At 36.9% G+C, this 26,904-nt stretch overlaps 1 protein-coding gene across 1 annotated transcript in view; it reads right to left on the bottom strand.

The window, feature by feature from the left end:
* Positions 1 to 2,484: 2,484 nt before the first annotated feature.
* Positions 2,485 to 26,904, bottom strand: part of LOC119650877 (actin-related protein 2/3 complex subunit 2) — a 39,455-nt gene continuing 15,035 nt past the window's right edge. Inside the window, exons 4-8 of the mRNA XM_038054045.1 lie at positions 13,033 to 13,219; positions 12,740 to 12,960; positions 5,482 to 5,573; positions 5,312 to 5,421; positions 2,485 to 2,802 (exon numbers count right to left, since the gene is read on the bottom strand). Coding sequence (XP_037909973.1) covers positions 2,775 to 2,802; positions 5,312 to 5,421; positions 5,482 to 5,573; positions 12,740 to 12,960; positions 13,033 to 13,219 — 638 coding nt within the window. The 3' untranslated portion in view covers positions 2,485 to 2,774. The remainder of the gene's footprint in view (positions 2,803 to 5,311; positions 5,422 to 5,481; positions 5,574 to 12,739; positions 12,961 to 13,032; positions 13,220 to 26,904) is intronic.

Here is a 26,904-nt window from a genome sequence, read left to right as displayed (position 1 = left end):
ACGCTCTGGAGGATGCTGTAAAACAGTATATCACATTACGAAAGAATTGGTAGGTGGTAGCAAATCTTTCGATGGTCCGATCAGGGACGTAGCAGTCAATTCGTCATTCACGAAAATCCGAGTTCGTTCAAAGAGAGAGTGAAAGATTATCGGGATTCCGAAAAAGCTCATCCGCCTTTGCCACAATTGGAGAAGTATATACGTGCTCCTTGCCTTTCACCCCTTGGTGGGGTATATCGCGTCAACTACAACTACGCGCCATCGCTCGCGGTTACCTGAAATGCACTTAAGCTCCCCCCACGACTAACCGAGACGTTCGCACTTGTCCTCTACTGTGCTGTTCCAAGTGCTCTTGGGGCGACCCAATTATCGGCCGTCTTCGGAGAGTGGATTCCACTGCATGGCATGCAATTGTCGTCCCTCCTTAATGTCTGATCTAACCACTGCCACTTGCGTCTTCCTATCACATCGCGTACGAGTCCCATGTTATTGTTTATCTTCAGTCCAACTCTACTTGTCTTTCTTTCCAAATCCGGAGTCATTTGGCCAAGGTCCATGACCCGATGAGAGAGCAGCAGATGTCATCAGCGTAGTCGAGGGGGTGATGTCATAGCATATTGAATTCTTCCACCTTCTTCGCACAGTATAGTGAGAAAAACATCGCCGATAACAAGAAGAAATAATATCGGTAACAGGATGAAACTCTGGGGGACTCTGCTTTGGACATCAAAATCCTCCGAGATTTGATCTCGATGCAGCACGTGACTTTTTGCGTCATCATATGTCACTCTGATAATAGCTAATTTTTCTGTAATGCCGGAGCGGAAACCACCTGGATTTACTACGTTTAAGTGCATTGATGCCCGAAAGGATTTCTCTCTGCTTGGAGGAACAGTTCGTATCCACATTTTACGGTTACTAGCCATTTCATCCGCAGGAGGAACCTTACCATAAGTAATACGATTAAGGGCCTTGGTGAAGTGTTCTTTCCACCTCTTCAGTTGTTCGTCATCGTGGATGAGAAGTCGACCTCTAACGTCCTTCACAGAACCACCGAAAGACGACATGCAAGCTCTTTCGTGATGCAATATGCAGTTCTGAAATCTTTGCGATCTGCCGCATCTTCCGTCTCCCTGACCAATGCAATGGCAAATTCTCTTTTATCACGGCGTACACTATGCTGCATTTCTTGGGATTGCGCTCGGTAGCAGAGTTCGAGCGCGTCACGCGCTATGAACGTAAACGCATTAGAGCGAAATTTCAATACTCAGAAATAGCAAATGAAATCAATCACATGATTCGTATGTTGTATGAATTAAACCTTTCCCACAGTACTCGATAAGTTGTCGAAGTTTGGAGCTAGTTAACAGACACTTGGAACTACTTAACAAATAAAAATCATGTTACCCTAGGGTTTGCCCTCGAAGAGGCAAACTAAAGCAAATCGTTGCAGGAAACAAGTTCAGCATCATTTTAACGAAAGAATTTTTGGAAAAAATGGAATGTCGAGTTGTATCTAACAAAATCCTTCATGAAACAATTGTGGAAAAATGTAGCAAGCTTATATATGGAAAGAAACAAATTTCGGCTAAACAGTTGATACAACAAGCTATTAGAACTTATAGTGAAAGGTATTTCTTGATAATGTATGTATTTAACACATCAAATGAGGTACAATCACCCAAAGTTAGGTACAATCTGAAAGCACTGAATAGTTAAACGACAAAGTTACAGAATTCTATTTGAGATTAATTGTTCAAAGTAAAGACTCCAAAGCTCCCCTAAGGTATACACTTCTTCGAACCCCGCTTGTTATACGCAGGGTATGCATCAGTGAAATCATGGATACGAAAAGTAAACATGTTCGAATACTATTTCCATTAATTCCAGTCCATGTTAATTAAAACCGCTGGACTCTTGCTGTTATTGATTTTCAGAAACAAAAGGTTAGACACGACTCATTGAGAGGTGCAATCGCACAAGTACTGAACGCACTGGAGGAATACTTACAGAAAGAATCGGTTGAAGTATGCACGGGAGGCCAAGGAGCAACCGACTGTAGCGCCATAGAATACAACATTAACATTTTTAGAAGTGAAGTATTCACTTGTTAGTCAGGTTACAGCACAAGGCTGTCGTAGCAGTCAACTCAGCTGTGAATGGTTCCTGAGTCAAATCAGGGTGATAGTTTCGGGCGAGCGCAATGGTGACCACATCGTCTTGCCTCCTACACTGTACCGTTACGGTCTTGAATGAGGTGCTCTAACACACTCACTTCAAGGCTCTGACCCAATATGGATTGTTGTGTCTACCATAATTATTGTTAATCATTACGGTTTTCATGCTTCTATGCAGTTTGCATGTCTTTATAATTATGTAGAACTTGATTGCATGTATGTTTCAAATATTCCAAAGCAATGACCTAAAATTGAAGACCTTCAAAATTTGAAACATTCCCCATGATCCACAGAAATGAAACAATTGTTTTTTGTTTTCAACGTATTTATTTAGATACTTTTTTTCATTTTCTTTAACCAATGGGCAGCATTCTTCTTTATTGTAATGAACTTTTCTCTTTAGCGCCACACTTGATTTTTTTATTATTTATAATAGTTTTTTCCTTTTAGGTTATATCGATTTTTTATACGTTAATTACAAGACTTTGGATACTTAAAATTCTTAAAATCTTATTACTTTTGTTCAATGTTTCTTATCTTCAATTATGTAATTAATAATTATTTAAATATAAAAAACAACTAGACTCCACTCTAAAATCATTCTTTTCGAATAAACGTTCTTCCTCTGAAAATAAAAAAAGAATGAAATTAATTGAGACTTCAATGCAGTCGTTTGAGGTATAAAATTTGTTAAATTTCTCTCCGCTTTAAGTGTGACCTGACTGAAGCGATATATTTTCTTAATCGTTCGGTCATCATAATTCAGTGCTTCCAACAAAAAAAATGTGTAGTTAGCACTTTCATAAATGAAACTGGTGGACCGATTTAGTCTAGGAAACGTTGAAGACTCAAGGTCTTACTGGTAGGGTGCAGCTGGCAAGTCTTTTCACTCGTAGCCGTGATCAAAGCATTTACAAGCTTCTGATACTACCTTGACGACACCATAATCAAAGAATAGAAATAGCTGCTGATTGGAGAACTGGGTAGAGTTGAACCCAAGTTGTATCCAATCGCATGTAATATTAAAAATCAAAAGTAAGACAATTGTAGTAAGAAATAAAACCAAAGACAAGAGAAAACTAGTCTTTTTCAAGAAAGTCATTCAAAATGAAACACCAGCAGAAGATAAACAAGTCGAGAAACCGGAAGCTGACCGCTTCAGGTATGAAAAGTTTTGTGCATTTCTCTTATATAGACATCCCATCCCATCCCATTAATACGTATCACCGTCATATATGCATATGTTATTTGAATATCCACCTTCGGGTGATATTGATATTCAAAGTCTTGAATTTGCAGTGACAAATTTGACCTATTATAACTTTGTTAGTAATAGTGCCATTTCCACCAAACTTAGTAGAATCATGCTCTACGTTATAGCCTACATTGCGGTGCTAGGATGAACTTAAGAGGGGTTCTGCAGCCAATTACTGAAAATGATAGTAATCTACTATTACTAACTTTATTTGAACAGATATCGGTATTTCGGAGCCCAGGCAGTGTGGCAGCCTCTTGATTTTTTTTCGGATTTTGGTTGGTTAGTTTCTGAGATTTTGTATGAATGGGGACCTCCCCTTAAATTAGACGTAAGAGGATGTAACTCACTGCATGCGTGAGCGTTCACAGTTCCCACCTTTCCACCAAATTTGGTGACAATCGCTGCAACAGTCTCCGAGAAAAATGAGTGTGATGGACAGACAGACAGATTTTAATAAGGTTTTGTTTTACACAAATCCTTTTATCCACTCTTTCAAACAAAAAATCATTATGATGGGGTAACGTGACGCGAGCTCCGGCTTAATTTGTGGAAAAATAAGATTCAATAATATTTTAATAATAATGTAAACCGCACCAAACGATGTATTTTTCTGGAAGTAAAGGAGTTTGTAAATCAAATCTGGGTAATAATCACGGAGGAGCGCAATGCTGACCATATTGCCTTATACAGAGTATTGGAATCCTGTAATGTGCTGTTACGGTCTTGAATGAAATACTCTAGCACACTTTGTAACCTAGACACCAACTGGATTACCGCATCAACGATGATTATTATTATAATGGTGGATTGGTTTCACTATATATGCGCAATTTTGTTTATTAACAAACAAACCGGTTAAGCCAAAAATGACGCTCATGGTCGAACACAATTTTGCGATAAAACATTGGATCAGTCTCGAACTGCTCTAGAGCCCAATTGGCGAAAGGACGACGTAGATGATGGTCTTGCGACTTTAATTTGTATCTTAAATGGGCCTGGGCCAAGATTTTTGCGCAAAATTTTTCGACCGACGACGAATCAGTAAATTTTAATCTTCTTCCACATTTTCCCCTACAGCGGCGATATTCTCTTCAAGGCCCAAATTCTTTGACGTGCTGGTATTATAGCATTATTTAGAGAGTATGTGGTATGAAATCAATCCACAGTTCAACGTCATAAAAATTACGAAGTCGTCTATAAATTGCGCGAATTCATGACTGATTTTCAAAATAAATCTGAATAATTCCATAGCGTTGTTCAAGCGTCAATCTACTGTATTCATCATAATTTGCCAGTGTACATTGATCATAATTGTCAAAAAGTAAACGAACCATACCCGTTCTTTTGACAATAATTCTATCGGACTTAAAAAAATACCCATTATAAACGGGGATTTGGTTACTAAGCGCTGTTGCAGGATCGGAAGGGTCCGATTTTTTTTCCACGAACTTCGCCTGGGTCTTCTTGGGTGATAGAAAATGAGAGGGACACGGATTGTGTGACTTCGAACTTCATGCAGTTAGGAAGCTCTGAAAAAAGACCGGTGCCTGACCATCGACCAAATTGCTTTCAGTAGGCCTAAGTCAGAGTAGTGTACAATCCATCATCAGAGAGGAACTTGGATTCTCAAAGATATCAAATGGGTTCTTCAGGTTCTTTGTCCTGATCAAAAAAACGACCGTTTGGAAATTTGTCAAAGCTTATTGATGCGTTGTGGAGAAAAAGGTAGCTTTCTCAGTCATTTAGCTAGCTGTGAGGTGGCATGAGTTCAATACTACACGTCCTTAAAAAAATGCCTGCTATATTTGACTGGTCCTCGTATGTAGTAAAGTAACATTAACCAATCAAAATTAAAATCAAACCTTAAGATACTTACGTGATTGTTTTCTTCTCGATATTTTTGGGCTCCGGTCTAGCTCGATTTAGCACTTTTAGGAAATCTGAGGTTTTTGCTCGCATTCGTGAATGAATGTAGGCTTTTGAACACTGAAAATGAAATTAGTTAGTGTTACACCTCTTTTGCTGAATCCAGTTGGCAAAAGTTACCTTGATGTGATAATGTAAATAATCTCGGAACATATGTATTAAATTAATAGTGTTGTCTCTGGTTTCTTTACATGTGTGACGCGGGAATAGAACTGCAATAGAAAATACGGGATTATTTAGGATGTTTCAAAAGCGTTGCGAGAAAAGAAGGTAAGATCAAAATGCATGTGTGCAAAGTCAAGTCGTCTGATATAAAATTTATGTTTATTCAGGATGCCATTTACACAATCTTAATGTTGGAGCGTTTGAGAGACAAAACTGTTAACTGCAGTAAAATCCCACTTTTTACTCCTATATGATCAATTACTTTTGAGGGCAACGAGCATAAGCATTGTAAAATAGTTAAAGCAGAGAATATATAGGGCAAAAACTGTCAAAATATTTGCTACAATTGAAATTTTCCAAAGTATTGGCATTAATTACAGTTCGGAGAAAATCCAGTGATCTAGAATGGGATGAGACAAAAAATAAATATGAGAGTAGGTAGCGGAGAACGTGGCGCTAGCCTTACCTCAGGAAATCGATACTGGGTGCCAGCCGCAGTAAGTTTATATTTATTAGAGAGAGAGGGAAAAAAAGAACACGGTGGTGAATGTAGCAGTTTACACTTAAACAATGACAATTGAATACTGATATGGTATGTAAAGTGAGCAGTAGTACGAACATAATACGTTAGAAGTGGAGGATCTCAGGTCAAAACAATGTTCAGAGGGCAAATTGAATTTACGTATTTGGTTGAAAATCATTATTTCATTGATTATCGAAATTGAATAAATGAAAAGTTGCGTCAATGCAATGTATGTGAATCTAAGTCACCTGATATAAAATTAGTGTTTATTCAGAATGCCATTCACATTTTTATTTAATCTAGGAGCCGTTGAGAGATAGGTCTTTTTATCCAGGCATATCCCACGTTATACTCCATATAATAATTCTATTTAGTAATTTCATAGCGAAATTGGTCACGTGAATCCACATATATTCCAAAGTAACAATCGGGAGACAATTTTAATTCAATGTAATACAGTCGAACCTCTCTAAGTGGAATTATTCTGTAGCTCGAAATTTTCGTCCTTTCATTGACGTTCCGGTCAATTTCCTTTATGAAATTCAATTTCTAAGTCAAAGTATTTTTTCTTAACTTTTGGGAAAATATTTTCTATATTAGAATTCCTTTAAGTCAAAATCGAAGGATCGGTGCAAAATCAATATTTATGTTTAAAGGTATATATTCACAAACTAATCCAGAGATATAAGAAATTTAAATGACAAAATAGTGGTACTCGCAGAAGTTTCACGGCGGGCTCAGTTTCTGTGCATTATTTTCTCATCGGGCTCGGAATTAGGTATAATAAATTTATGCATAAAGTGTCTATTTAGAGTGGTTTTTGAACCAATATTGAAAGAAAAAGCCTGAATTATCTTTCGATTCAAAAAGAAACATAGGATCTATGCAAAAAAAGAGGAGAAAGTGAAGCAATCATGAAGCGGTAGATGTCTGACCTAAAGAATTTCGTTCAATATTGTTCTATAATTCCGACTGCTGAAGATATAAACGAAAATAGTATTTTTTGCAAATGCGTACCGAACGGACCTTCAATGCTAAATGTGGATAGGAGATGAAAGAAAGCTTATTAGAGCGAACGTGGCTAGCTCAACCAAGTTGAAGTCTTCTATAGGGAGAAGTAATAAATTTCATTGCTTCCAACGAATAAATTTACTACCTGTCGACGACTATATGGGAAACAAGCGGTCACGGATAACGGGTTATTTTTATAAGTTGGTTGATCGATGAGGACAAGAACATGATGAGTAAAAACCAATCAACCATTCATGGAAATCATCAGGAATTCTAAATGCATTACTAGAAACATAGACTAGAAAAAGTTCTGTAACTTTTAGGAAATCAAAAGATTTCAGTCCGTAGTCAAGATGCGTGCCTACCATAATTACAAATGTTGCAAAGTATTCGAGAAATTTGTGTGGGATGACTTCCAACGGTACTGTATTGTGTCCAAATTGAAGACAATCTCTGGTAGCTGATATTCTTGATGAGCCTAAAACTCTGGAACTCGCTTACCGAATGGCAGACGGGACCGACGATGAGAATGATAAAAGTACCCGATAGGGAAGAAAATACTAATTTGCAAATAATTTGACAATGCCTTATGTACCAGATGGAGTACAATATTCTTCACATCCTTTAGTGCTCAGACACAAATAGGAGTCATTCTAAACCTGTTATAAAAAGGAAACCATAAAAGCTTGAATCCTTAAGGTGAAAATTCCACGAGCCCAAAAAAAGAAAAACCTAAATTCTACCCACAATATTGAGATACTGTAGCGTGAGAACACAAAAATGATAGAAACACGCGGAGTAGTACCCAGGCTTTCCGAGTAAATAAAAATATTCTTTACTTTTGATGTAAATCTAATGCACACACCTAAATCTTGCCATACATTTTGAATTTTGTTTGCTGATTTGGCAACCTTTCGAACATAGTGGTATTGATTTTTGCGGTCTTTCTTATTAGAAAAATGTTTTCCAAAATTTATGTATCTGTCTAATTTTAGGTGTGCGCAGTAGTTAATTATGCCATAAATATCTAAAAAAAAAAAAAAATTTGGATTAAATCATCCAAGTAGACCGACATGTGGGCATTCGCTTGGTTGGCCAGGAACTGGGTATAGACCATAAAACGTTTGGAGCCATTTGCAGAAGATTGGATTCCGAAAAAAGCTGGATGTGTGGGTGCCACACGAGTTGACGCAATGATAATAATGGATAATGAGGTCGCCTTCTAAATGGCAACAAATTTGCGAACAAAACGGCGCATATTTGACTTAAATCGGATCATTCTAAGTATGTTAAATAAACCGTTAAAATTCAACCACCAATACAACATTACTTTTTCCCCAACCCAATATTTTACATAGTTTATCCTTGAACATATTATCTATCAAAATATATTGAAATCCTGAAGTCGAAATCTTTATAACTTGTGCAATTTTTCTTGGCAAATGAGAATTCTATTTAGAGAGATTTCAGTACAATTACAAAATGTAATGCAATCCTGGCACACGACAAAATTGTACTTTGTCAATGTGATTAAGTTGCACTTGATGGTTGCTCTAGGAGTGTTTTCTTTATATGATACCCTCGAAACTAGGTGTCATATACTGTTTTCGCTCCATTAACAATTTATGGGCAGTCGATATTAGGTATTTCATCAAATTATAAGTGAATGTTATGATCAGCGGATAAATTGCAAAATTAATGTCGATTAGTGTTGTTGCTAAGCAAAGTCATAATAACAATCATGGGCTTGGAGCGTCTTAGAGCACTTCATCCAAGACCGCAATGGTAAAATTTAGGAGACAATATTGAAAATATTGCGTTCAATTGTGATAATTACCCTGATTTGACTCAGGAACTCTTTCTCAGCTGGACAAACTGGTATCCGATATCCAGGTACGATATAAATCCTTCTGCTAACGCGAAGTAGAAATAAAGGCGAGTTCATTCAGCGCCGAATGAGCTAGATTCGAGATGAAACTTTCAAATAATATTTATGTGCCTTCACACATAAAGTAACACGCTATGTATGGCATGTACCAGAGATTTCTCATTAACGGCGGCAAAGCAGAAGAGAAATCTCATGAGCGTCACTATTTCAAGTGATTTACAACTGGGAACGGAGGGTGATACTTTCTACACTGTCACAGTTAATGAATCTAAGAGTGAGTTTCTTCTTTTATACCTTCTGAATTATCTAAATGTTCATTTGGTAAGATGTTAATTTTTTTCCAGTCGAAAAACATCCAAACAGAGGATGCTCATATAAGCGAAAGTATGTTAGAATTATATCAGCATTTAAGAAATGTACTGTAATCTTGGCACACATCAACATTTGGTTTAGCTGATGTGATCAAGCTACAGCTAATAATTTTTCTAGGAGCGTTTTCTATATATTATATTCGAAACACATATAATACACTGTTTTCACTCCATATACAAAGTACAGTCTATACACAATGTATTAAATATTTTTAAGTTTTCCAAGATTGGTTCACAACATCCACAACACAAGTTGTAGCAATACTTCACTCAGTTCAGAAAATATCAAAAGATTAATAATCCTAATTGTACGTAATTGACTGAAGTTCTGTGCTATTTCAATTGGATCATTATACTGTTGGAAATTGTGTGGTTTTCCGTAATTTTATTGAAATCTTTGAAGAGTTTCACAACTTCTACATTTCTGCGCAAAGGAAAAAATAATTTGCACAAATTGTCTGTTTCCTAATTAGAGTGATGAAGAATGCAAAGATGTTCACTTTCCCAACAAGGCAGAAAGAGATTTATCTAGAGCATGGCGTGTATGCAAAGAAGTTCAATCAGAATGAGGTTATAGCAAGTGAAAAAGCACACACAAAGGATCTGCAAAAAATTGAACGTACTATGCTCAATTGGTTTTCAAGATTAGAAAGATGGGACTTAATCTATACTGAGTAGTGGTTGGAGAGGATAGAAACCACATACAGCAAGGAAAAGTAATAATTGCTTTCACGGTCCCGCACTCAAAATCTCAACCGGAAAAAAAATTGACGAAGCTGTATTTGGGCCTCAAAATATCCTCACACCGATATTTGTTCAAATAAAACTAATAACTATTTATTTATTGTTACTATATGCTTTAGAAATTGATTGGATTCACGATTTTTAAAAGAGCATCCTGAATTTTGTATTTTACAAATTGACGAACACGAAAAAAAACCCTACTTCAATAATACTATGCCGATTTGTCTGTCTATATAGAAGCGGAGTTAAGTTTTATTCAGAAAAATTAATTTTTATATTAAACCAATATCAAATTCACATTACATAGTTTAAAAACAAGTCGGGAAACCGGAAGCTGGACGCTTCAGGTACGAAAGGTTTTGTGTATTTCTTAGTACGTAGCACGTAATATACCCATATATTATGTGAGAGTATCCACTTTTGAGGTGATATTGACATTCATAGTCTTCAATTTTCTAAGAAGCAACAACTTCGACGTATTGTAAATTTGTTAGTAATAGTGCGATTTCCATCAAACTTGGTATGATCATGCTCTACATTATAGCCTACATTACTGCAGAATTTCGTGCCGTTAGAATGAATTTAAGGGGGGTTTCCAGCCAATTACAAAAAATTATAGTAATTTTGAACAGATATCGGTATGAAAGGTATTTCGGAGCCAAGGCACCATACAATGGCAGCCCCCTGATTTTTTTCAGATTTTTCGATTTGGTAGTTTCTGAGAATGGCCCCCTTAAAGAAATGATCACTTTCAACCCCCCCCCCCCACTCCCCACATTTCCAAGAAATGTCAAAACTAAGACCGGCTTCGAAAAGTACTAATCGAGACCTTTAATTTGATACCCCACATGACTATATTTGATGAAAAAAAATTTTACACCCCCTTTTGCATGTATGGGGACCCCTCCTTAAATTCAACGTAAAAGGATGTATCTCACTGTATGTGTGAGCGTTCACGGTTCCCATCTTTCTACCAAATTTGGTGTCAATCGCTATAACCGTCTCCGAGAAAAATGCGTGTGACGGACAGACAGACAGACGGTAAACCGATTTTAATAAGGTTTTGTGTTTACACAAAACCTTAAAAAAGAAGTGCTGTCGTCGTGAAAGTGAATTTGATTCCCATAAAAAGATAATGTAAATTTTTATGTGAATATTGCCCAATTGCTGAAATCAGCTTCATTGTGTTTTGTCGCTAAGAGAACAATCGGAAAAGTAGTTCATACAACATTTTTTATTGTCTGATATGATCAAAATGTATGCAAATCCAAGTCATCTGATATAAAATATATTTTCATCCAGAATGCCATTCGCATATACAGTTATTATTGGAGCTGTTGAGAGACAAATCTGATGGATTCGGAAATATCCCACTTTATACTCCAAACAAATTTACAAGTACTGATTCTATAGTTTTGATTTTGGGTTAATCACACAAAACATTATTCTCCACTTTGGCGTGAACCAGATGATTTTCGGTTCAGTCCAATCCACACTCATGTCGCAGCAGCAACATTTGGTGACGACTTTCGATTCTGTGCGTTCAAGAAAGACATGAAGCTATTGTGGACGAAGCTACTCGACTATTCTCTAGTCTGATACAATCACCGAACACGACGTTAAATTATTCCTCTAACTGTGGTTTCCACGTTATATGTATAAAATTCTTAATCACTCTTAGTGTGCGAATAGATGAAGTTATGTTGTAATTGTATTTGAAAATATACTGTAATCCGAGAATATGACAAAAAATATTTTGTTTGCCTATGTAATTGATATACAGCTGGAATTTGTTGTAGGAGCGCTTTTTAATATCATGTCAAGAAATAGACAAAATACCTTTGTTTCCACTCCATACTGAATGTGACGTGTGGTACATACTTATGAAACGAATCTCTTGTTAACGAGAGGGGATTGACATTTGAAAGGAACTTGGGGAAAGCAATCCAATTGCAGTATCAGAAGATTTTTATCTTCAATAGGAACAAATAGAATAAAGTTCTGATTAGTATCAACGTTTTAAAATTGATACAATGAATATATACAAAGATTAGACAAAAAAGGCATATTTCACGAGTTGGCATATTCACCTCGAATAGTTTCAAGTAAATGTATTAAAGAATAAATTTGTCTTTGGTCGAGTTCTGACACATCCTTTAAACTTTAGAGGCGATCGACTGAAATTAAAACATTGTCTACCACCAGCATTGTACATTGTACAAAAGCAAAACGCCTGGAGGAATGAGTTTGGCAGTATCGAATGTACGTTTCTCGAGTCGTCTTCTGCAACGAAGCCGTAGTGGTCGATTAGTAACCTCTACTCCCCCTCCATCTTACCAATACACACACAAACCTAAAAAACATAATTGTTGAAATTTACACTGTGACTTTGAAGGAACTTTCAATTATGCGATTGGACGAAAAAGTTCCAAAAACGGGACGATCATATTTACAACGCAAACAAAAACTTCAGAATCGAGTGAACCTAAAATGTTAGACGATACCTATAAACAAAGAAGCATTGAACAATTTTCTCCATTCTCAAATTCGTCTTCTTGATCTAGGAGGGCGATCGTGATGGTATTTAAAAACAATTTCCATCGATAATACAATTTTTTCCTCCGCACCAACTCTCTATTTTCATAACACAATTTTTTAACGAAAACTAAAACTTACCAAATGTAACGTATCCGATATTATCACCAACTCGTGCATCAGTATTCGCCAATTCGCGTGGTGGCTCACGATGCGAAAATAATACTTGAGGTGCTGTGTGTGACGCTCTCCGTCCTTCTCTCAATTCCTGCATAAAAACTTTTCCTAAAACTACGTCATCTTCATCACGGAATATTGTACTGAATACTACAGTTACACGATCTGACTTGGCTTCAACATACCTGCATTAAAAAGAATATATATTTACTCGTATAATGAGTACTAAGTATTCAAATCGTGATTCTAATACTCACATTGTCTCATCGTTACGATAATTAATAACAGCCCGTTTTTGTCCCTCTTCGCCTTTCTCCTGGAAATCGAAGTATTTTTCGAAAACTGAAGCAAAACAATTTCGTTTCAGGAGACCAATTTTTTGAGCAACCTTCTCCCAATCGGATGGGATATTTTCTAAGTTAATAAGTACTGAGACATTATAGCCTGAAAATAAAAGAAATATTTATTTGTTAGTATGCCGGTGCTAGGCTTTTCTAGGGAATTTCAGATGATTTTTGGTATCTGTCAATTGCTATTTTCCCACATCCACAGTGAAGCGTTGAATGGGTCATAAGAACAATTATTTCCTATGGGAGGATTACTAAAAATTTCCGCAAAAAAAACTACGGAAATTTCCTGATACCTCCAAATGTTGTTTTCAGTATAAAAAATGGAAACCCAGAAGTAGATGTTCATTTGCCTTGAATTTCAATATTCTGGAATCTATTTTTATATGTTGGCTGAAAAGTGTTTCAACATATTTGCCAGAGGGTAACTTGAACGAGCTTTTGTCTGCATCGACATTACCGAAGAAGCGAAAACTAGCTTGAGCGGTTCACGAGGATGCTTTTTCATATAGGAATTAGAAAGGAAATCTCGATCTAAACACTTCAATCTAGATTAACGATTAATTCCATTGCGACTGCAAACGCTTCCGTTCAGTTTTTATTCAGTCACTAACAATTTATGGACTTGTTTACTTTGTTGATTAAAACGATGCATTCTCGTCAAATATGAGCATTTCACTAGTCGTGATTACTTTAAAATCTGATATTCTTGATTTTTTTTGAGGGGTATAATATTTGTATTACTTTTTACCGTGACTGTCTGAAGTTCGCTTCAATTAATGAAGAAAAGAGTGATTTCTTGTTGGTTGATGATTTCAAATACAAACAATCCATGATAAAAAAAGATGAGTATGATGTGAAATGGCTAATTCAAGTTGAACCAAGTCGGAATACCGGAAGCTCGCGCTTCGGGTATAAAGGTTTCGTGTTCATCTTATATTAGAAATTTCAACGCACATTTTTCTATCCGTATCCAAACTACGAGACATGCGTACATATTACAGCCACAAATATTACGCTGACCCTTAACAAACAAACTGCCTATTTCCGAATACTGTACACACGCGTATATAAATTGATCGTACCCATATTTCCGATTTACTTCTTATATCTATTTGAATTAGGCACTACCCGCAAAGTTCATTAGCACGCATATATTATATACCTACATACGGACATGTCTGGTTGACAAACAACTAAAAAACTAAAACAAAATAATTCTCTCCGACCCAATTCATAAGAACTCATTTCGTTGTGGTATTGACGAATTGATATGTGATGTCATGCAGGTTGTAGAGTGCACGAAATTCACAAAAAAATGTAAAGTTTCACCTCCTATAACTTCGTTAATAATAGTTGGATTTTCTTCAAACTTGACCAAACTGTGCATTATGTTCTTCATTACACATACTTTGAGGCCTAGATTTCGTAGAGATGCACTACTGTGATTTTTTCAGATTTTTCGGTTGGATAGGTTCTAAGAACGAGACCTGTTACACTTTTTGGGGGTCATATTTTGAGCCCTCACTCCCCTATGTTTCACCCAACATCAAATATTGAACCAGTTTCGAAAAGTACTAATTGAGACCTTTCATTTGATACCCCAAATTTGCACCCTCCATTCACATGTATGGGGAGCTCCCCCCCCCCCCCTTAAATTTAATACAAGATGGCGCCACTTACTGCATGTAAAGGGAACACCAGATTATATATTCTCACCAATTTTCTGTGACAATCGGTCTAGTCGTTTCTGAATAAATCGGGTGTGACAGATCGACAGATGGACAGACAGACACCGCCTCGTTTCACACAAAACCTTAAAAAATGGGTATAATTTGAAAAAGCTAATTCAATATAAACACCAAATACATAAAGCAATTTGTTTGTTAGTAGTATATTCTGAAGGCCTACTAGAATAAATGTATATCGAACATTTGATAAAACACTAGTGGAAAATTGGACACTGAATACTTAACAATAAATTGCTTCCTTCCACATATCCACAATTGAAACCTCCATGTTTAATTTTCAATGTGCAAATACTTTGATATTCTTTAAAAATGAACATATGCCATGTAAGGATGGCTCGGCTGTTTTGTCGAATCCTTGCACATATGTAAATATGCGTTATGAATTTCCATTCTATCTATATGCAGTATTCTTAATTTTCCACCTTGACATAGCTAAACTTTACTGCAACTATATTTTTCACAGGCTATCATCCTAATTTTAATTAATAAACTCCAGTTCCTCAGCACAAAGCAGAAAACAAGAGGTCTTAATTCACTTGGAATCTTACAGAAGAATAGTAACCAATAAAAATATTCCACGATAAAAAAATTTTTTTCTACAAATATGCTTACTTTGGTGACTACTTGTCGCCTTCCTCAGTGCTAGGATTCACATTAACACTGATTATGTGATATTACAGAAAAACATTTAATGAAGCGAAAAGGAAAAGATCCCAATTTTTATTTGACAATTATTATTCACTATTTCTAATGTTTTGTAATTCTGGAATATAGTATTCATTTGAGATTACTATATAATTGGCTTACAATTTTTACTCTAGGAATGGTTTTTGGCATTGTAAATTTTACTTCTCACAATGCCTATGTCACATTCCAGAAGTTCAATAGTTTTGCCTTGAAAACCGTTCAATTTTGGTTGAAAATTATTATTTCATTGATTATCGAAATTGAATAAATGAAATGTAGTTAAAACCAACATATTCAAGTTCGAACCTTTGGAGCCCAAATGGCAAATTGTAATATCAAGCCGAAGAAAAATGTCTGCAGAACTGTATGTTACAAACTGTAGCACTTGACAGTGGCTTTGTAATGATCTTGTTTTAAAACACAAGATCCAAGCGATCATGGGAAAAAGCTATAAAAGAAGCTGGCTTGAAATTGAATGGTAACGAGTTGATATTACAACAGCATAAAAATTACAAACTTCAGTTTATAGATGATCCCCCCAAACAAGTAAGGTAGGGGTGTTTAAAATACGACAGTCATACAACATATGTAGAATGATTCGTTGAAAATAATTAAATATGGGTTACGTTAAAAAATGATTGGAATGCTATTACCTAAGTAAGAATAGAAAAACATATCCTCAAGATACATAGAAAAGAGAATTCTTCGGTCAAAGGGTTATTTGCAATAGAAAGGAGTTCTTTCATGAAACTTTTAAGTTTAACTACTAAACGAATAATTGCGTCAATGGTATGTATGTGAATCTAAGTCACCTGATATAAAATTAGTGTTTATTCAGAATGCCATTCACATATTTATTTACTCTAGGAGCCGTTGAGAGATATGTCTTTTTATCCAGACATATCCCACGTTATACTCCATATAACAATTCTATTTAGTAATTTCATAGCGAAATAGGTCACGTGAGTCGACATATATTCCAAAGTAACAATCGGGAGACAATTTCAATTCAATATAATACGGTCGAACCTCTCTAAGTTGAATTATTCTCTAGCTCGAAATTTTCGACCTTTCATTGACGTTCCGGTCAATTTCCTTTTGAAATTCAATTTCTAAGTCAAATTATTTTTTCTTAACTTTTGGGAAAATATTTCCTATATTAGAATTCCTTTAAGACGAACATTCCCGAAGTTCAATAGTTTTGCCTTGAAAACCGCTCGATTTAGAAAAAAATCAAATTCTATAATCGAATAGTACCCCCTTTTTTTCTGATTATGTGTGTGTACCGATCAAATCTCTATGAAGTCCGTGCATGCACTCATCTTCAATTCCCCCAGCTTTGCACCTAATCGAATAGTGGTACTTAATTCATAACGTAAGTAAATCTAAACAGAAGTTCATTATTACAGATTTGTAAAACCATTCAGATTTCAATAAAAAATCATAGAGAATGTCTTATGGCCTTAAACCTGTTAGAAAAAATTTGTTTTCTATCAGTTTATTATAACCATGACTTTTTCTCTAGGAGTGTTGTAACATACATTGCTTCAAGGAACAAAACAATATATTTACGTTGCACTCCATGATGTTTTAGAGTTTTAGATCGCTTCAGTGATTCTTTGGTGTTGTTATAAATAGATAGTATAATCACAAATCGTAATGTTTTATAACGTTAATTTTGGAAAAGTCTATCATACAAAAGCTATAGAATTTGAGCTTTAATACCTTTTCCGCTTTCCGAAACATTAACGTGGGTTTAAAATACATTTTTAAAAAAAAATGAATTGTTACAATAATTTAGTTTGTCCTTGTCTAAAATATTAATCTAATACATCGACATGATGTGAAAACATTTTAAACCCGGTTATCCCTAAAAGCATGTAGGCCAAACGTCTATAGCATTATAAGTAGACAGTTTATTAAGTTGTCGGTAATACTGTCCTTAGTGATGATAAACAAATTGGAATACCGGGAGATCAGAGGCTCAAGTATAAAGGTTTTATGTTCATCTTATGTGAGCAACTCTCTATATACGTTTCTCCATTCTTTCCTTAGCATATACTTAGATATACACACACATGCTTGTTCCCAGTAATTGATACTGATATTCAAATAACCAAAAAAAATTAAACAAGAAAAGCGAAAGTCTCTCTTTGGAACCCGCCGTTCATGTAAGTTTACTTTATACATAAGGTGATGACGTCATACACATGCTAGAGAGCATGAGAGTGCCAGACTTTGATTTTCAACAACTTTGTTAATAATAGTTGGAACGCGTTCAAATTTTCTGGAATTATGTCCTAAGTTACCACCTATACTGATGCATTTTGTACTTCTAGGATGAACTTAAGGGGGTTTTTGAATAAATTCCTAAAATATGGTAATACACTATTATTAATTTTATTTGTGCAGATACGGGAGCGGTTTTTTAGATTTCGTATAAATGCAGGAAGGAAGGAGGAAGAGGACAATTTGCCCTTGAAATACCGGTATATGAGCAATAAAAAACTATCATACATAACTGAAAAAATTATAAGGCGAAATGTGGTATAAACAAAATGTGTACAAATTCCAATATAGAATGAATGCAACTTATTACAATTCCGCTTGTTAATTAAAATGTTACCTCGCACCGGAAATGCACAGGTGTTCATTTAAATAGTTCATTCCTCAAATAAATGTTCCATTTTAGCTGAATTTGATGCTGTAGACATTATTGCCGGAAAATATTACTCTGGAGTTTATGGTGTGAGTTACAGGTAATTGCTGACTTGAGAAGTGTGTTCATTGTGGCAAAGATTGGAATCTGTTAATTTGTATATAACCCTAGACTTTTGTACATTTATTCGAAGAATAAGCTGATTTTTAAGTTTCCGATACCAAATTTTCCTTATTGTGCTATAGGCGAAGTGAAAATAATGCTGTCTCTTTTAAGTCGACTCAGCTAAGTGAGTGAGTAGAAATGAGTTGACTTACCGACGAAATTCATATATCTCACCACTAATTACACGAGTCTTCTATTACTTCCATAGTCTTCTTTTCCTGTTTGTTTTTTAGACATTTGAATAGCGCTCGAAAAAATGACTTTGTAGCGAATAATGAAAAGTGTCAAAATCCGTTAAGTCATGGATGTTACAAATACTATAGGCACCCTTTCACATATAATTCCTCGAACACCTCTCTTTAGTTTTGTCTTAGATGGGCAAACAAGGTCTTTTTATAAAGTTACAACCGACTAGATTGATGACACTGAGTTATGGACCTTGATCAAATGGCTCTGAATCTGGAAAAAGAGGCAAGGAGAGTCGGAGTGGAGATGATGGGTTGCGTTATCGGATTATTTTGTCTTAAAATAGTAAATAACTAATGAAAAACTTGGTCGGCGAATGGGACTGATACCAGTAGTGTTAATGAATCGAAGCACATTGCCTCCAACATATCGTATACACCATTTTTGTATATATATTTTTTTTAAATTGTTAGAATTGGCGCAAGTATTTCCAACGAAAACATTTTTATGGCTTTGTGTGAAACAAAACCTTATTAGAATCGAGTCGGTGTCTGTCCGTCACACCTGATTTATTCGGAAATGGCTAGATCGATTGTCACGAAAATTGGTGAGAGCATGTGATCTGCTGTTCCCTTTACATACGCAAGTCGCGCCATTTAAGGGGGAGATGCTCCCCGTACATGTGAATGGAGGGTGCAAAATTTTGTTCACAGAATGTTGCAATGTGGGGCATCAAGTGAAAGGGCTGAAACAGTACTTTTTGAAACTGGTTCCATTTTTGATGTCGGCTGAAACATAAGGGAGCGAGGCTTAAAATATGACCATCAAAAAGTCTAACAGGTTTCTTTCTCAGAACCTATTCAACCGACAAATCTGAAAAAATCACATAGTGCATCTCTACGAAATCTAGGCCTCAAAGTACATCCGATTCCGATATCTGCACATATAAAGTTGATAATAGTTTATTTGCGAACTCTTGGCCGCGTTCGAGAGAAGAATCCTCCGAAGAATTTTTGGCCCTCTACATGAGGATGGACGATTCCGTAGCCTATATAACGACGAAATCTAAGACCGTTCGGTTGTGGATAACATCCGGCTCAATAGGTTACGGTGGGCGGGTCACTTAATCCGTATGGATGAGGTTAATCCAGCCCGGAAAGTCTATAAGGGCAATATCTATGGTAGAAAAAGAAGACGAAGTAGACCCTGCCTAAGATGGATGGCTTAGGCCAGGACGCAAGACAGCTTTTAGGGATATCGAATTGGTGGACCTCGCCGCAAAACTCTGATGTCTGGAGTTCCTTATTAAGGCAGGCCTAGACCGGATACCGGTTGTTGCGCCGTTGATGATGATGAATAGCTTATTTCCACATTTTATAAATTTACCCGGAAACCCCCCTTATGTCCATCCCAGAAGTACATAGGTGTAAGGGATAACACAATTTGACCAAGTTTGAAGAAAATCCAACTATTATTAACAAAGTTATAGGGGGTGAAACAGTCATTTTTTGTGAAATTCCTGTATTCTACAACGTGTATGAAGTCATCATCACATATCAATTGGTCAATACCACAACGAAATTATTTCATATGTATGGGGTCGGAAAGAATTATTTTGTTTTAGTTTCTTAGTTATTTGTATACGAATATCAATTACTCCAGACATGTGTGTATGTGTTTAGTATATGCTTGCTAATGAAATTTTGGGGTAGTGTCTAATTCAGATAGATATATTTGTACATTAAACCAACCGTATTTAATATATGTGCATATGTATGCTTTTGTGCACGAAGTAATTCGGAAAGATAGATACGATCAATTTATATACGTGCATGTATATGTACAGTATTCGGAAACAGGCAATTTGTTTGTCTAGAATGAGGATAATATCTATGGCTCTAATATGTACGTATTTCTTGTAGTTTGGAAAAATATGAGAAATTATGTTTTTATGTTGGATTTGTAGCTATATACGGATAGAAAAATGTGGGTTTCTTACCATTTCTTACATAAGATGAACCCAAAACCTTCATAACCGAAGCACGAGCTTCCGATATTGCGACTTGTTTATTTTTGATATGATGTGGGGTATCTCTGGCACAGAAATTTTCGCAATGGTTGGACGTGGTTTGTGTGGGACGCAGGACTAAAAATTCAGAATTGTTAAGGAGTACTACATTAGGGTATCTTTATAAACTTGAATTCCAATTTAGGAAAACTGTTCACAATAAGATTCCCGCTAGTTTATCAGGAAATAAGAGCGGCGGATACCGTGCGATTTAATTTAGGCATCATGACGAAGACAATAATTAATAAAAGTAATTAATGTCCACATTGAATGCCATGCTTTCTGTTGGTGTTTTATAGTTATGGAATGAGATATTTATTCAATTCTGATTAGTATATATAAAACTGATGTATAACTGAATCCCTTTAAATAATTCAACTGAATACTCCTAAAGCAATTCCTTTGAGAGGAGCTAAATCAATTAAACAGGAACGTCATGAATGTGAAGCACATTGAGTGATAAGCGTAGATTGCGGATTACGTAGAAATCTAAAACTAAGTGAAATTTAAAAATCAAGCAACAAATTTGCATATTGAATGTGTCATGACCTCAAATCTGCAAGAAAATAATAATTCAACCAGTTATTATAATCATGACTTTTCTTTAGGAGTGTTATAAGATACATTATTTCAAGGCAGCAAAACAATGTATTTACGCTGCACTCCATGCAATCATTGCTGATACTTTTTCGGTTAGATGTTACAATAAATTAAAAACTTCTATAATGAAAAATACATTTCTATTCAAACGAACTTAAGTGCATTATCAAACTCAACTAAAGATAGTCGCTGGAATCGAGAACGAAATCCTAGATTGAAACCTAGAGTTGAAATCAACTTTCTCCTGGATCCTAACATTTGAAACTATACTTCCGAATATATTTTAATTCTAGAAAGAGATGTGTGAAGGAGTCGGAAAAATCATTAATAAATGAAGCGAAAGAACGCTGAAACAAATAATAAGACATGAGTGGCGGCAAAAGAGTTTCTGACAGTATTATTGCTACAAAAAACACTGGATTCAATCACTCTTCTCCATAAAAAACCGATGTGACCATGAAGTTCAAATTGGCCAAGAATATCTTCGGACATTTAGTTGTTATCATCAAGTACTATGCTAGACAAATCAATTTCACAACCTACTGTACACCAAGAGGAAATGAGAACCGATTTCTTGAAATATGTTTTATTAAAAAAAGCAACACTATCTGAAAACGACTACAAAATTTATTTCACGAGGAGCAAACAAGGAGGGATAAATCTTGCTTACGTTTTTAACCTTCAACTGAAATGTTTTACAACTTTATATAATATAAAAACAGTTGATTGTTTTTATTAATGGCGGTCAAAGGGTAGTATAGGTCCCGGGGCGAAACGTGGATTGGTACCCACGATGGAGCATAAAACCTGGGAAATGCCTGCTGAACCAACACCAACAGCTCTACTACCAAACCCTATCTCCACCTCCACGTGGTGACCGCTGGGAGCTCTTTCTTGACGAAAAGCTGCAGACGGAGAAGGATGAAGGCGAGTCTCCCGCGCCTAAAAACGGGACAAATTGTACCAACTGGTCCTCCAGGTTGGGGGTTGGGTAGGGCTGACAACCCTACACGGAAAACAACCGTTACGAAGCCACAACAGGAGCCTCGGATAGGATGGATATCAAAACGACGAACCCGGCAACGACAAAGGAACAACGATTGGCGCATTTTCTCATGGAACGTGCGCTCCCTGTACAGAGATGAAGCTGATAAGCAGCTAGCCGATACCCTGTCCCAATATAGGGCTGATGTAACAGCGTTGCAAAAGATGCGATGGACAGGGACCGGTTTCCTGGAGAAGAGCCACTACACCATATATTATAGCGGCCATCCAGTAAACCATGTGCTCGGAGTAGGTTTCTTAGTCAGCCAAAAAATGAAACCTGCTGTTATCGGCTTTGAAAGTATAAGCGAACGGCTATGCACTCTGCGCTTGCGAGGCAAGTTTAGAAATATAAGCCTCATAAACGTACACGCCCCTACAGAGGAGACTGCAGAGTCGGAGAAGGATACCTTCTACGAGGCAGTAGAAAGAACCCTCGAAGCCTGTCCCAGATATGATATCAAAATCATACTTGGGGATTTTAACAGCCAAGTAGGGAAGGAGCCCGTATTCAGGCGATACGTTGGCTCCCATAGCTTACACGAAAAAACAAATGATAACGGACTGCGGACTATTCAATTAGCAGGGTCACACGAAATGGTTGTTGGAAGTACCTGGTTTGCGCGGAAAGCGGTCCACAAACATACATGGGCCTCTCCAGACGGGACCACTTTCAACCAAATTGACCACGTGTTGATCGAACGCCGCCACCTCTCAGCCTTGATGAATGTCAGAACATATAGGGGGGCCAATATAGACTCGGATCACTATCTCGTTGGCATGGTGCTCCGAGCTCGAATAACAATACCACCTAGAATCCCCTCTGACAATCAGGTGAGAGTGAACACTGAAGCCATCCACAACACAACCCTCCGCGACACCTATAAGAGGGAAATGGATGCCGCAATAACCGCAGTCAATAGAGGACCTGGAGATGAAGCATCAACTAATGATCTTCACAACCACCTGAAGAACGTTATCATGGATACGGCCACAAATATACTTGGCCCCAGCCGCAAACGGAGTCGGAACGGCTGGTTTGACGATGAATGTAAGCTAGCAACGGAACGTAAGAATGCCGCATACCGAGTAATGTTGCATTCTCAAAGAACGCGGGCACGCGCAGAGACTTATCACGAACTCCGTCGAGCGGAGAAGCGACTTCACAGACGGAAAAAGGAAGCCTGGGAGAACCAACAAGTCTGTGAACTAGAAAAGTACAGGGAGCAACCGTACCAGGCGCGGAAGTTTTACCAACAAGTCAGCAGGATGAAGCCTTATACACCTCGATGCTCATCCTGCCGAGACAAAGAGGGAAATCTGATTTCCGACAGAATGGGTATATTAGAGCGATGGGTTGAGTACTTTGATGAGCTACTGAACAACCAGAACATCGGCGAGTTGGAGGTCCCGCCAACTGAAGACGACGGACAAATACTGCCACCACCAAGTTTAGGAGAAACAGTCCGTGCAATTCATCGGCTAAAAAATCATAAGTCGCCAGGAGCCGATGGAATTACAGCCGAATTGGTTAAATATGGAGGCGACCAGTTACACCAAGTGGTTCATCAACTTGTGCTCAAGGTATGGGACAGCGAATCAATGCCTGACGATTGGCAGCGAGGCATAATCTGTCTCATACATAAAAAGGGAGATATCACACAGTGCAGCAATTATAGAGGTATCACGTTGCTGAGTACCATCTATAAGATATTCTCCACTATCTTGCTAGGCCGGATAGCCCCATACGCCCAGAACATCATTGGCCCATACCAAAGAGGCTTCACTCCAGGCAAATCAGCAACAGATCAGATTTTCTCTCTGCGGCAAGCGATGGAAAAACTGTTGGAATATGGACAACAGTTGCACCACCTGTTCATCGACTTTAAAGCCGCCTATGATAGCATAGCCAGGGTAAAACTGTACACGGCCATGAGGGAATTCGGTATCCCGACGAAATTAATAAGACTGACTAGGCTGACCCTGACCAATGTGCGAGGCCAGATAAAAGCAGCAGGATCACTCTCAAGACCATTTGACATCAACAACGGTCTACGACAAGGGGATGCGCTATCATGCGTCCTCTTTAACCTGGCCCTCGAGAAGGTGATCCGTGATGCTGAGGTGAATGCAAGAGGTACGATCCTCTTCAAGTCCACCCAACTACTGGCCTATGCTGACGATATCGACATCATGGGAAGAACCACCCGAGACGTTCAAACTGCCTTCATCCAGATCGAGCAGGCGGCGCGAGATCTTGGGCTGCACATCAATGAAGGCAAGACAAAATACATGGTGGCAACGTCAGCACCGAAGACGAATCAACCAACAACATCAAACCGCACTGGTCAAACACAAGCACGAACAAGAATAAGGATAGGGGAATACAACTTTGAGACCGTTGACAATTTCTCCTATCTAGGGTCGAAAATCACAACCGATAACAACTACGATGATGAAATCCGCGCACGGTTGTTGTCAGCCAACAGAGCCTACTTCAGCTTACAAAGACTGTTCCGCTCGAAACGTCTCACCATAGGGTCAAAGCTCTTACTGTACAAGACTATGATCTTGCCAGTCCTCATGTATTCCTCGGAAACTTGGGTTCTTAGCAAGAAAAATTGCGAACTCTTGGCCGCGTTCGAGAGAAGAATCCTCCGAAGAATTTTTGGCCCCCTACATGAGGATGGACGATTCCGTAGCCTACACAATGACGAAATCTATGAGCGATACCATGACCGTCCGGTTGTGGATAAAATCCGGCTCAATAGGTTACGGTGGGCGGGTCACTTAATCCGTATGGATGAAGATGATCCCACCCGGAAAGTCTATAAGGGCAATATCTATGGTAGGAAAAGAAGACGAGGCAGACCCTGCCTAAGATGGAGCGATGGCGTGGGCCAGGACGCCAGACAGCTTTTAGGGATATCGAATTGGTGGACCTCGGCGCAAAACCGGGATGTCTGGAGTTCCTTATTAAGGCAGGCCTAGACCGGATACCGGTTGTTGCGCCGTTGATGATGATGATGATGATGTTTTTATTAATGGCACAGTGTAAAATTAATTTTGGAAAGTTGAAAAGTAATAAACTAGTTGAACCGTTTACTACATATCACGCTTTCCAACTAGCAATTTTTAAAGTAATTGAGGAAGAATTAGTCAATATGTGAAAACTACCGATAACAGGAAAGGGAAACATACCAAAAAAACAGAGTATTTGCAGCAATAAGAAAGATTTTTTGATTCAATGCAACTTATCAGAAAGGGAAAGTTTGCGAAGAGGTCATGCAACATCCACTGAAACATGCGAAACAAATTCGGAAGACATACATATAAACGTTTATTTTTACCGACTTTCTATTTTAGTAAGTAAATACAAGCAAAAATTTATCGCACCATTGACAGGCGTAAGGTCCTTACTATTACTTTATTTACTAACCACGCCTAAGGAATCATCAGTTATTGTTATGGGGGGAGATGTCTGTAAATGGTTTAGGAAACTTTTTTTTATCTACCTCGGCCTTCCGAAGCTCAATGTTTACAGCATGAAATTCAAACGCTGAGTGGCTATAAGTCCTTACATTTATCAATTTTCCATTATCGAAATTTTAAACGCGTTTTTCTCAAAACATTGGTTTTTAAATTGATGTAAAGATAACTCAAAAATTACTGTTTGGGTCATAGCCGTAGCTTTTATACATTAGTCTCTTCTAGATAAAACTTAAAAATGCGTAATAAAATTTGAAAGTCTTTAACACTATAGGTTCAACTAGAAACTATATTTATAATAAATTGTGATTTTTTTTTTATTTGTTTGTTCAGATAAATATTAAGGATGTTAAATTGCACGCCGATTTGGCATTCCGACTGCGATGTCCTTGCAACAAGTGCAAATATTACCACCATTTTGTTTTTTAACAGTACAACAAAAATGAAATATTTCATGTATATTACCTAAGTAAGACCACATTATTTAAAAGATATAAAAGATAACATTTTTATAAGAAAAAAGTCCTGAAAATAGGCTTGTTTTTGGCAGTTTAGAGATATATCTTCCCTTAATGAATGTGCTAAATTGTAATCTGTACATGAATAAAAATTCACATATTCATGCAGATTCCAAAATAACAGATTTAATCTTGGAAAGTAAGCAAGATAATAAACTATAAAGAGTTTACTATGTATCAACCTTTCCGTAAACCAAACAATGAATTGTTCTATTATGCTCAATAGCTCAAAATTTAAGTTTTTATTTCTTTAATATTGATACAATTAAATTTTAAAAAGCGAAAAAATAGCAAAAAATATGATACCATGTAGACATCAGTTTTGGAAATAAAAAATTACTAATCTCTCAAGAGTCCAAAATAGAAAAAACAAGTCGGGAAACCGGAAGCTGGGCGCTTCAGGTATGAAAGGTTTTGTTTGCTTCTTCTGTGAGTATATTTGAGTGTAGAACTATCCCATTTGTACGTAGCCCGTTATGTATATGCATTTAGCATATCAGATTTAGTACTTTGGGTTGTAAATTTACACTATAAAGACAATTAATAATAGTATCATTGTGATCAAACTTGGGGATAATATGCTTCATATTATATTTTATACTACTACAAGTTCTA

This window comes from Hermetia illucens, chromosome 1 (assembly GCF_905115235.1).
Source record: "Hermetia illucens chromosome 1, iHerIll2.2.curated.20191125, whole genome shotgun sequence".
Classification (NCBI taxonomy): domain Eukaryota; kingdom Metazoa; phylum Arthropoda; class Insecta; order Diptera; family Stratiomyidae; genus Hermetia; species Hermetia illucens.
Note: the sequence above shows the minus strand (reverse complement) of the source record. Positions and strands in the feature narration are given on the sequence as shown.